Source organism: Periplaneta americana, chromosome 3 (assembly GCF_040183065.1).
Source record: "Periplaneta americana isolate PAMFEO1 chromosome 3, P.americana_PAMFEO1_priV1, whole genome shotgun sequence".
NCBI lineage: Eukaryota > Metazoa > Arthropoda > Insecta > Blattodea > Blattidae > Periplaneta > Periplaneta americana.
Window position 1 is genome coordinate 33,703,655 of NC_091119.1, and position 13,604 is coordinate 33,717,258.

At 37.9% G+C, this 13,604-nt stretch overlaps 1 protein-coding gene across 1 annotated transcript in view; it reads right to left on the bottom strand.

Annotated features, from left to right (window-relative positions):
* Positions 1 to 13,604, bottom strand: part of LOC138695907 (DNA polymerase theta-like) — a 65,390-nt gene that overhangs the window by 42,233 nt on the left and 9,553 nt on the right. Inside the window, exons 7-13 of the mRNA XM_069820266.1 lie at positions 12,696 to 12,828; positions 10,521 to 10,673; positions 8,537 to 8,883; positions 6,281 to 6,589; positions 4,363 to 4,413; positions 2,383 to 2,505; positions 385 to 535 (exon numbers count right to left, since the gene is read on the bottom strand). Coding sequence (XP_069676367.1) covers positions 385 to 535; positions 2,383 to 2,505; positions 4,363 to 4,413; positions 6,281 to 6,589; positions 8,537 to 8,883; positions 10,521 to 10,673; positions 12,696 to 12,828 — 1,267 coding nt within the window. The remainder of the gene's footprint in view (positions 1 to 384; positions 536 to 2,382; positions 2,506 to 4,362; positions 4,414 to 6,280; positions 6,590 to 8,536; positions 8,884 to 10,520; positions 10,674 to 12,695; positions 12,829 to 13,604) is intronic.

The following is a 13,604-nucleotide window of genomic DNA, read 5'->3' on the forward strand; positions in this document are numbered from 1 at the left end:
TCCAGATCTGGAAGCCAGCATCCTGACCAACAGATCACGGAGGCAGTCTAACAAAATTATCGTAGAAATATCTTACAGGTTGGCAATACTGAACTCAGTTAAAGATATAAACGATGAAATACAGACAACTCTAAATAAGACAGAGAACAGAAGACGAGAGAGGTGGTGTTACTTGTAAGACAAGTCAGCAACAACAGCACTTCACAATACACATGCAGTTTGACAGTATTGTCTTAAATACTCTATTTTAGGCACATGTATCTGTAGTACCTTATACAAAACAATACTTTACGACATATTTTCCATCTGCAACTTTGGGCACATTTATAAATGCACAGCTCAAGTATATGTAATAAGTATTAAAAAAATGTAATCCCATATCACCTGCGAAAGTAGCAGCTGACTGTTGGAGAGACTGCAGCATGCCTCTTGAACAACCGAATTTCTTTGCAACATCAGCCAGAGGAACTTCGTTAACCAGGTCATGCAGAGCAAGTGCAGTGTAGAAGCGGCGATGGATTGACATCTTCTTTATCTGAACAAAATGAAGTTTGTGTAAGCAAGCAATCCTTATATAATCTTTAAATACAGTAAAGCTTTTTCATTTACCAGTGTTGACAATTTCTCAAATCTAACAGTTGGAGCCAGTATAAAGCCTTTACTATTAGTCTTGTCTAGAGCCACGATGTCCGCTCTTCTAATTACGCCGCCTTCAGACACAACACAGTGCACCTCTTCATGGACCTTGAAGGATCTTTTTCTAAGGGCTTGTGCTATTAGTTATTATTATTATTATTATTATTATTATTATTAATGACTCTAGTCAAGTGCCACTGCATTGAATAAAAAAAAAATTATTATTATTAATATCATTACTTACTTACAAATGGCTTTCAGAGAACCCGGAGGTTCATTGCCGCCCTCACATAAGCCCGCCATCTGTCCCTATCCTGAGCAAGATTAATCCAGTCCCTACCATCACATCCCACCTCCCTCAAATCCACTTAATATTATTCTCCCATCTATGTCTTGGTCTCCCCAGACTCCTGAGATTGTAACAGGATAATGCTGATGATAATAATTATGACAATTCATTAATTCATTAATTTAGTGTTCTGTCCAAGCGCAGGTCATTCACTGCAAACCCAGCTTCCTCCAGTCTCTCCCATTTCCTGCCTTCTTCTTTGTTTCCTCATATCCATATATCTTAATGTCGTCTATCATCTGATATCTTCTTCTGCCCCGAACTCTTCTCCCTTTCACCATTCCTTCCAGTGCATCCTTCAGTAGGCAGTTTCTTCTCAACCAGTGACTCAACCAATTCCTTTTCCCCTTCCTGATCAGTTTCTTTATCCAATCTTTCCAGCACAGTTTCACTCCTTATTCTGTCTGTCCACTTCACATGTTCCATTCTTCGTCATATCCACATTTCAAATGCTTCTATTCGCTTCTCTTCACTTCGTCGTAATGTCCACGTTTCTGCCCCATACAATGCCACACTCCATACAAAGCACTTCACTAGTCCCTTCCCTAGTTCTTTTTCCAGAGGTACGCAGAAGATGCTCATTTTTCTATTAAAAGGATCCTTGACTATTGCTATCCTCCTTTTGACTTCCTGGCAGCAGCTCATGTTACTGCTTATAATACATCCCAAATATTTGAAGCTGTCCACTTGCTCTACTGCCTCATTTAGAATTTGCAAATTTATCTTCTGTATTTTTCTTCGTCTTATTTGCATTTATCTTCATCCCGTACTGCTCACAGCTGTCATTTAGCTCCAGTAGCATATCCTTCAGTATTGTTTCCTCTTCTGCTAAAAACATCATATCATCAGCAAATCTTATGCAATTTATTCTTCATCCTCCTACTATTCTGAAAAGTTCTTTACTAAATCCTCCAAGTAGATGTTGAGCAGGGTAGGTGATAAAGGACATTCTTGACGTACTCCTCTCCCAATATCACTTCCTTCTAATATTTCTTCTCCTATTCTGACTTTCACTCTTTTCGTATAAAGATTACTGAACAGTCTTCTGTCTTTCCAATTCACGCCAATTTTCTTTAGAATCCCCATCAGTTTATTCCAATCCAGTCTGTCAAAAGCCTTTTCTAGGTCCACAAATACTACATACACTTCTTTATTCTTCTCTTTCGCCAATTGTCCATAGCAATCCAATTGCATCTCTTGTACCTTTTCCCTTCCTAAAGCCATAATGATGATGATGATATTAATAATAATAATAATAATAATAATAATAATAATAATAACAACAATAACAAAATTTCCTATTAAAAGCTGACTCAATTTTGGGATCATCTGATTGAACAAATTCATTTCCTTTAAGTTGCACAAAATAAATGAAACACTATACAAAACAAGTTTACCTGTTTGCCTGTGTTGAGAGAAAGAGTGCCGCGCATAGCTCTAACCATAAAACGCTCCTCTACTCCCACCAATTCTCCTACCCTTCGCATAGCTGCAGGCAGTTGCTCCCACAGGTTTAACACCTGCAAAAAGTTAATAATTAACAAGCTGATGAATAAATTTTAATTACTGTGGTCATCGCAATAGAAGATAGCTCATTTTAGAATGTATGTAAAGATGAATTTTTTGTTCTACAGAATATATCTGTTATGGTAACAATAGTTATTAGAAGAGAAAAATTTGCTTCGGCACCTGAGATGGAACCCAGGTCCTTGGTTCTACGCACCAAGTGCTCTAATCACTGAGCTACGCCAAAGTTCAATCCACACCACCGGATCGAATCCCTCTCCTCTAGTGTTTTTTCCTTTTGTGGTCTGACTCCAAGTTCGATATATACAGGGCATATCAAAAGTCCGGTAACACTTTCAATATTTTATTACACAAAAACTACTAATGATAGCACTTTCAAACACACGTCAGTTTAAAGTCAAACTCTCAAAGTTATTCAGCCGCCTAATTTTCAGCGACAAAGCGAGATTCCATACGAGTGGGAAAATTAACAAGCACAACTGTCGTGTTTGGGGTACACAGAAACCTCACAGAATCATTGAACATGAGCGTGATTCACCAAAGGTGAATGTTTTCTGCGCGTTGTCACAACGAAAACTGTACGGACCTTTCTTCTTCATTGAGGCTACTGTGACTGGACATTCATATCTGGACATGTTGGAGCAATGGTTGGTGCCTCAACTTAGACAAGATCTCGATGACGATTTCATCTTTCAGCAAGATGGGGCTTCGCCACATTTCCACAATGCAGTTCGTGCTTACCTGAATACGGAGATGTCTGATCATTGGATAGGACGTGCTGGAGTAAGGGACAGATGTTTCATAACATGGCCACCAAGGTCACCCGATATGACTGCATGTGACTTTTTTCTATGGGGCTACCTAAAGGACCGTGTGTTTGTACCGCCTTTGCCACGTGATTTAGAGGAACTAAAAATCAGAATTCGAGAAGTTGCCGCCACGGTCACAGAGGATATATTGAAAAGGGTATGGGAAGAGTTTGATTATCGTTTGGACATCTGCCGAGTCACTCGTGGTTCACACATTGAATCTCTGTAAGGTGTAAAACGAACTTTGAGAGTTTGACTTTAAACTGACGTGTGTTTGAAAGTGCTATCATTAGTAGTTTTTGTGTAATAAAATATTGAAAGTGTTACCGAACTTTTGATATGCCCTGTACATTGACATATATTAAGTCAACTGCCATTATACAAGGAGTGCACTCGTTTGAGTGACTTGGTGGCCGGGATTCCACAGTAATATGCATTGTTGGGCAAAGAATCTACGTAAAGATGAATTTTTGGTTCTACAGAATATATATGTTATGGTAACAATGGTTATTAGAGGAGAAAAATTCGCTTCAGCGTTGGGGATCGAACCGGGTCCTTGGTTCTACGCACCAAGTGCTCTAACCACTGAGCTACGCCGAAGTTCAATCCACAGCACCGGATCGAATCCCTCTCCTCTAGTATTTTTTTCCTTTTGTGGTCTGACTTCAAGTTCGATATATATATATATATATATTGACATATATTAAGTCAACTGCCATTATACAAGGAGAGCACTTGATTGAGTGACTTGGTGGCCGGGATTCCACAGTAATATGCATTGTTGGGCAAAGAATCTATGTAAAGATGAATTTTTGGTTCTACAGAATATATCTGTTATGGTAACAATGGTTATTAGAGGAGAAATATTCGCTTCAGCATCGGGGATCGAACCCGGGTCCTTGGTTCTACGCACCAAGTGCTCTAACCACTGAGCTACGCCGAAGTTCAATCCACAGCACCGGATCGAATCCCTCTCCTCTAGTGTTTTTTTCCCTTTGTGGCCTGACTCCAAGTTCGACATATATATATTGACATACTTACGTGTAACCAGTCCAAGTTTCCCCACTGTGAACATACACTGTACGGTGTTACCTGCAGAAAAAAATCAAAGTTACTGTATATAAAAAAATATGTTTGTTTTCAGTCTTTGAAATGACTAAGCTAAAAGCAATGCGTTGCTGCCAACAGTCAAGAATTTACTATCATATAATGACTCAGGATATAGGATATAAAGTTTAAGCAACTTAAGTTGCCAACATTATATTTAAAATACAATTATGGAAAGTTTTAATATAACAGAAATACCAGTAAACATTTAAAATTACATAAACTGACTGCTGACATGCAAAGTGGTCTGATAGGAAGTTTCACTACATTGTTGCACGAACTACATTAGAGTATATCCTTTTGTTGGAGTATAGTCTGATTGACTGAGCAAACTATTGTTTTTTTTTTCTCTCAAATATAACAGAGTTGCGATCAAGTCTTAAAGCATGAAAGGTTTTATGACTTGTTGGAGGCCACGAAAAGAATAAATATTAATAGTTCTCCCTTTCTTAACAAAGCACCTGACTCTCGTCCATAATAAACTTCTTTAATGATTGAAAAAGGCTAGCCTAGAATTATGAGTACAGTTTTCATGGGACTGTTTTTATGCAAAAAATCATGGTGCCGAAATGGTATTAAAATAACACATTATTAACCTCTTTCAAAGATAAGTTATTAATTTTAAAGCAATGAATATATTCACTTTAAAAGAGGAAATATTTTCAGTTCCGACAAAACTTCAAGAAACAAAATTCAGCGCAGTCCTGAGAGATCCAAAATGCATACCAGCCCTAATATACAGCTGTAAAGAATTGAGACATATTAACAGGATGAATAAAAGTAATACTTAAACATGTTTTGGGCTAATCGTAAAACAGCGAAAGCTAAGCTCTGCCCAAGACCCCTTTCCACTTTTCCCCTACAAGCTCCCAACACACTCTAGCGGGAAAGAGTGGAAATAGTGGTTTAGGATGGGTGTGACATCTACTGGAGGAAAGTGGAACAAAAAGAGTGAATGCGGCATCTACAAAGCAAAAGAGGAACTTCGTCCTGCCACCCTCTGTCCCTCTCTCTCCAACCTCTCCTTCTCTGTTCCTTGCTTCATGTCTCTCTCTCTTTTTTTTTTCTTATGACTTCGCAGTGGATAGGATTCGATCCGGATATCTTCCTAACGAAACGCTCACACGCTTTTTGGTCATGCTTTAGACCTCTCGGCTACTGAGACGAGTTGGTGGTAGGAGGGAAAATGAATCTATTTATGTTCAAGGGAACTGCCGTAACGTATTGCAGAAATACGATTGGTGCAAGGATTCATAGCAGGAGACAATGATGGAATGGTGCGGGGGACAATGACCGAATAGCATCAGTAGAAAGTGGCGGGCTTGTGACTTTAGCTTGGTAGGGGTTGACTGCGGGGATGGCATAAGTGTTAACGTGCGCTGGTAGAGCTTCATTGTGTCCGTGTCCAGCTTCGTGTACAGACGGAACCACGTGTAGTGATGAGCCGTACCGAAGACATATACTTCTTCCTCAAATTGTGCAGGGAGAATTTGAAGGCGGATACTATAAGGTACTGTGAGGAGCATGGATTATAGCAGACGAGGCTCTGGTGACTATTGTGTTACTTCGAGGACAGTGCAAAGTAAACAGGTGAGTGTTGTTTTATGAAAAACCCACATTACATATGGCTGTTGTCTAACGTGCCCTAATTTGGTGTTGTAAAATATGAAATACGTGCGAGGCGGTAGGCAGTGATCCACCGAAGCGGGACAGATAGTAGAGAGAGAGCAGGCGAGCGAGGTGCCGAGTGGCGAAGTTGGGGATAACTTCCCCTACTGGCGTTCACTGTATCACGATTTATCCCATGTTTTGTATGGCAACTCTAACAATATAAATTAACATCATGTATTACCTCGTAAATGACATGAAGCTCGGTGTCCAGAACAAAGCACTGTCGAGCTCTCTGAAGTTCGTCAAACAGAAGAAGTCCATCATCAGGGGGCAGTGACGCAGCAAGGCATGCAAGACCTAAAGGTGTGGGAATATATTTGTGTCCTTCACCATTGTCTTCTTTCTGCAGTCGAATAAGCTCATTATCTTCAAGAAACTTAACGCAAGACGACACAGGATTCTGCAGACTTGACTTGTTTGTGCTGAGCAGTGTGCAGTTGGTGTACTGAGTGACTTCTTCAGGAGTGCTGGCTACACCGCTCGCAATCACCTGTAATTGTATTGAATTCTTAGATCTCCGTTTCCTTTCTCATTATACGGAAAAATTGTGAGAAACAAGATATCGATTTCGAGATTTTCATAAAACCCACTGAAAACCCCTGATAGTAAAAACGTTGTTTCAGACACATCACCTGTCTCTATGCTCTAACATTCTTTCTGCCATAGCAGACTGCCTAAATGACAAAGAATACTATACAAATTTAAATTTCTTGATACAATAATGTAACAGTAACAAAGGATCAATTTGTTATACATGATAATATAAGAAAAATCATGATAACAGGACTATATAATTTGGTCTTCAGTTCATACTGTATAAATGGTTGTTTAATATTTCAATAGAATCTTCCAAAACAAGGGCTACATCTAACAACATATTGTGACTTTTAATTCAACACAATAATGTTGCTTTTATTCACAACAATAATGACTTTCTATAAATGAATTTAAACACTCACGTCAACAATGGGTATTTCACTCCACACAGCAACACAGTATTCGTTATTGCACTCCACAGACGACAATGACAATTCACTTGGATTATTGAGAACAACAATGTAATTGCTAATCTCAACTAATGTTCACAAATCACTATTTACAACACAGAACTGTCAGTTCTCAGTTTACAGGTTCGTTGCCTTGCTAGTTCTTCTAGCTCATTCACTCAAGTTCACAGTATATCGAACCCAAGACTTCCAGAGACAGTCCACTGCACTCGAACTCAAGACTTCCGGATACGCCACACTCGCCTGGTCGCTCACTGCTGCCTCACAAACTCACTCAAGTCGAACCCAGATCTCGAAGGCTGGCTTCCTTGACGTTCACTGCTGCTTCACAAGACTGACTCGCTGTTCTAAACTGAAGTGGCTTGCTGTTCAAACTAAACTCGCTCTCTTCGAAGGCTGCTCGCTTTTTATTAGTTGAACCACACTTCGCGAACCTTCGACCCTCGAAGTTTCTGCTTCTAGAGACTTCTGTTCTCGCTGCTTCGTTTCTTCCCCCTCTCTGCCGCAGCCCAGCGTGTTATCATCTCTCCTCTCCTCTCTATGCCGTGCGTCGCCCCCCAGTGCTCCACGGAGCTCGCCTCATCTCCCGCGCCACCTTCCTCAGGGCGTGCGTTCGAATTCCGAGGCAACGAGAAGTTTCTAGCAGGGTTGCCACAATATCTTTCTAATTGTAGTGAAACACGATATAGAGTTTTCTTTAAAGAATCTAATGACTGTCCAATTTCATCAAGCTTTTCTTCTGTTAGAACATGTCATTCTCGTCTAGGAATTATATTGTTTATTGATTCTGTTTTCTTAAAACTAAGAAGTTTTCTTACTGAAGAACTGAATTGTACTTCATGGGACGAATTATTACTATATTTCTTCAAATATTGTATTGAAAATTTTTAACGAAGTTATTACTTCTCCTATAATGATTTCATTTCTTTCAAACCTACGTTACCTTATAGAGATTTTATCGAAATCGTCACTTTTGGCTGCTACTGTCATTTGGCTATTTTTTATTTTAATGTCAAACTTCAACACAGCATATAGCCAGACAAACAGAAACGAGATGAAAGGATATGCTGTGAGGGAACAGACTGCTTATGCCAAGAAATGTAGAAAAAGGAGACGAAGATTTATTGACTTCCATATATGTTTTAATGTATGTATTCCTTCGTTGGTACAAGTTGGTGGTTCACATAAATATCTAAAAAAAATCCATTCCTGTTTCTGTAGCTTCTACCACTCAATGACAGTCCAACACTCACAGGCAGTACAATAGTTTCAATAATCACAATATTCATTCAGTTCTTGTTGAGGCATAACTCTGTAAAAAAGTCCTTCTGGTTTCATGGCTCTCATGTTTGCTCTAGCCAAGACTTTTAAAACCTCTACTAACTTCACTGTTCCAATTCCTAATTCAATATTTCTTCTGCTATACTTACTTCTAATATGGCTCTTTTCAAACTGGCTGCCAGTTCCCCATGCCCCAAACAACTCTCAATGGGCTTCAAATCAGCTCCGACGAGTTTCTCTCCAATATGTCCCTCTCCTTTATGGCACAAAAGAAAGCTTTCTCCTGCAGTATCCCTCCCCATTCGGCCTGCCCGACCGATCATCTGTCTGTACGTCTGAGGGTCGAGAGACTTTCCATGGAACACGGGTGAACGCACAATGACACGACGGGCAGGAAGGTTCACGCCTGAGCTTAGAGTAGATGTGGCAACCAAGACCCTCAGAGTTCCACTACGAAAGCAACCCTCTATAATGTCACGTTCGTCAAGAGTTAGACCTGCAAACACAAGCAACTTTAATAAACACCTGGTTTTGTTAATACCAAAAACTTAATACAATTAGGGTCATTGCTATAATAAACTTCTTGTTATACAGGATGTTTCATAATTATAGGTACAAACTATAGGAGTTACTAGAGGACAATGAAATGAGGAAAAAAGTCCTAATAAAGATAGGTTCGAAACCATCCATTTCCGAGATATGTCATCACTATGGCAACCAACTGAATATACCTTGTGCATTTGCAAATGTTATGTTGTTCATGTTTACTGGATCACTTCCAATGGAAGTCATGTTAAGGATTTTTATTGCATTTGAAAATGTATTGTCTTTGATTATGTTTGAACTCATGAACCATAGGTCTAATAATAACCAACATAACATAACCAGCATAATAACCAACAACTCAATCAGCAAGGACAATTTGGTTTCTGAATGTAGTAATAGTATTTTATTTAATGGTACTTTCAACTGCAGAGATTCATTCAGTATTGAGATTCAACGTGGTGAGAAATTGTGACAAATTTTGTTTGTAGCTCTCGTATCAGGGGCAGTGTTCTTTTATGTGCCATAAATCTATAACACAGACCTCCCACCTTTACTTCCCTCCCTGAGGTAGTCATGCTGAGTATTTTACCTCCCTCTAAAATCCAGTGCTCAAGAACAGATTTGAATCTGCAAACCTCACAGTTTCTGAGCAACACTAGCACTGGACACTTCTTAATACAACAGTTCAAAATTTAACATTTTTTGTGTCTGTTTCAAGAACTTTATTTTTCATTTTCTCTTCCTTCCTGGTGCCACGTTTATTTAATAATAGTAATAATAATAATAATAATAATAATAATAATAATAATAATAATAATAATAATAATAATAATAATAATGGTTTATTTAACCTTGCAGAGTTAAGGCCATAATACAGCCTTCTCTAACACTCAACCAGGAGTAAAAGTGCGTTACACAAAACAATACAAATCTACAAAGTACACTACAATTTTACACACAAAACTGAATAAGATAATAATAATATAATGTAAACAAGTGAGTAGAAAAGCAGACATAATATATAACATATAGAAAGAAAGGAAAAAGCATAATAGAATGTGAACAGCAGTCAAAATAAATTAGACTTACAAAGTATAAAAAAAAAAATAAGACAATTATTGGTGGTGGCGGCAGCAGCAGCAGCAGTAATAAAATAGTGCAGTACAAAGTGTACAATGAATACAATATTTTTTGGTACACACAGTAAGGAAAATTATGATTAAATATAGCTCAAGTTATCACATTATAGATATACCATTATCGGGAAATACGAAAACAAAAATATAAAATAAGTTAAATATCACTAGAACATAAAAAAAAATTGTGAATACGTGGAAACATGCAATACAACACTTGTCATAATAGTAAGTTAGTTTGGCAACTCGTCATAAGATAATTTTCTAAGTTGGATTTGAAAGATTTCAATGTTCAGCAGCCCTTGACTTCAGGCAGCAGAGAGTTCCAGTGACGAGAGGTAGTAACAATGAAAGATGAGGAATACAGAGATGATGTGTGAAGTGGAATTTCTAGCGTGTTATTTGAATATGCTCATTATGGAACTTGTAAGTCACAATGTTTTGTATTTACCTGCATGGTGAAATGCCACTCCAAATGCCACTGTGCATTGCAAGACCTTATCAAGACCAACTGGACATCTTTTCAGCAGCTCCAGAGCTTCAGCTATTGCATCAGAGTTTAACTGTTCACGTATCTGTGAACTCATCTCACTACCTGAAAAACCTGATATACCACAAACATTCAGCAGTAATAATTTTTTATTTACAGTCACACTTCAACTTCATGGTATATTGAGAGAAATTATATGACAATATTAGGTTTGTTCCAGCAAGCAATCAGATCAAATCGTTCAACCACTTGCATCAAATATCCTCGAATAGAATACCAGGTCATGTACTATACCAACCAGCTGGTAAAAAATAATTAGGTCGATCAAGAAAAAGATGGAAGGAAAATTCTCCACTGAGATCATAACTTATGATGATGATGATGATGATGATGATGATGATGATGATGATGATGATGATGATGATGATGATGATGATGATGATATGCTACAACTCAATGAACAAAAGATTCAACCGAGCAAGAGTAAGTGACTATGGATTGGCCAAGAAAATAAATATAAGCATCAGTAGCACTAAGCAAATATTCACTAACATCTAAAGTTTTTCAGAAGTGTGTGCAAGATGGTTGCCAAGAAATCTGACTAATGAAAACAATTTCGTTCCCAACATTTCCAGTGTTACAGCCAAGAGGATCACGAGTTCCCGCGTGGAACTATGACAATCAATGAGCTTTGGTTATGCCACTACACTCTTGAAACCAAGACTGCAAGTAAGGAATGAAAACATTCAGATTTGCCAACATTAAAAATGGTTAAAGTAAAATAATTTCAGCAAAAATACAATGACTATGGCTTTTTAGATGCAGAAGGGCCGACATTAATCAATTTTAATTAATGAAGCACAGTCTAGTAGCCATTTGAAAGACACATTTAAAAAGATGATTGGTATGGTTTTGAGGCCGTTATTGATCAATCTTCTCTTAGATCAACAGACAATGAATACAGCATACTATAGTTGCATTTTGAAAAGTACAATGAAATATGTAATTAATGTTCAAAAGATGTGGAAAATTGTCTAATGATAACATCCTCCTTCATGACAACGCTCATCTTCACTTCGAAAATTCATATAAGAAAATAAGAACATTAATAAACAAGTAAGAAATAATAAAAAAATACATTAAGATTAAGATTCAATAATTAATTAAACACGTTTTCATGCTAAAGACTGGTTCAGAATAAACCGGGAACGAGAACCAGAATGAAAACGAGAAGCAGAGGACGTGAATATGAAAATTTTTTATTCACAATAAACCGAGAACGTAGACGACTATGCATATCGATATGTATGTCAATAACGATATGTAAAGTCGATATTACGCATTCTGATGTTATTTGTGTATATTGACCAATGGCGTTCTCTCATGAGTACAAGGCAGCCAGCATAAACACAGGTTAACCAACTTCGAAATTTCAACTGAAACATTTCATTAGGTACGGTACTATAAATATGCCCATGCATCTTTATTATCACAACCTATTTTAAGTCTACCATAACGTAAAATAATTAGAGAAGAAACATTTGTAATAGAACAAAAATGAACACAACAGTAGTTATTGAATTGAAGCATGAATATGTAGTGTGTAATACAACTAATACAGTAATAAAATATGATTCGCTTCCGATCGGTGTTCAAAGACACAGCTATTGAAAGCCACGTATTCTCCTTCATTTTCTCATCTTTATATGAGGCGCGCTGCTTATCGTAAACGTGAGGATTTTCCTCAACACTCAATATTAGAATCTCATCAAATAAAACTTGCTCCATGATGCATAGCACAGAACAAAATAATGCATAGGTTATATCACGGACTTCTTGCTACAAAATATACGACAAAATAGCTTTTAGATGGCATTAGAATGAATCTAGTGGGCTGTGATCGGGAACGTGAACGCCAAAGTTGAAACTTGGCCAACTCTCCGTTCCCGATCTCAGGCTCCGGCAAGCTTTTCGTTAATTGTGAATGCTCAGATTTAAATATACATATTTTAACAATTTTACAGTTTTCGTTTTCGTTCCAATTCTCGTTTCCGGTTTATTGTGAACCAGCCTTAACTTTAAGTAAGAAGTATTAATTACTATTTGCATCCAGTAATAACTGATGACATAACTTACCAATCTTCCTAAACACCTGTGCAATGTGCTGTGCCAACTTCTCACACCACTGCTTGGTGGCACAGAAAACTAACACTGAGTGGCCGTGCAGTAACGTGTCTAGACACAACTGCACTACATGGTCTGGGTCATCCTATCAATACAGAAAAAAAACACAACTAATCTAGTTTATTGTACTGTTACTAAAAGAAAAAAACAGTTCTAACAGTTGCTGTTGTAGCACACTCTCTGGTAGTAAGGTGTCACCAGCTCTAATGGGGAACCAACATGCAAATTTACTGTCTCATGATTCATTCATGACCCACTCATCTCAGACCTCTCTTCACGCGAATTCGATTATGCGCAATGTTCAAAACATACAGAGGTGAGCCTGCCTGGAGAGAAATAAAAAATAGGTTGCAGCCACCAAATTACTCTTCAAGGAACGACCACTCATATAAATTGAGGGAAAGAAGACAGAGGACGGATAATGGAAATTTTCTTTTCTCAATCGTACTATCAGGGACTGGAATGCTTTACCTGCAGACTTACTAAAGGCTTTACCAATAACCAAAAATGTATTTAAAAATAGGCTTAAGGACTTTACTAATAGACGGTAGTATATCATACACACTACTTAAAGGGTGTAATTGATATCTTGTTATTTGAAGTGTTCTATCAGTGAGGAAGTGTTTTGTGTCAGTGAAGTCTTTTGTGTAAGTGAAGTGTGTTGGTGTCAATGAAGTGGCTGTGCAAAGTATTTGAACAGTGAAATGGTTAGAAGTGTTAGTGAAATCAGGTAGAATCAGTGCAGTGAGTGAGTTGACAGCGAAATAAGTGTAGTGCCGAAAGGTACTTGTGCAGGTATGAACCTGTCACACTCGTGGGTCTTAGTTCGAACTTAGGGTTAAGATACAAATTAGATTTACT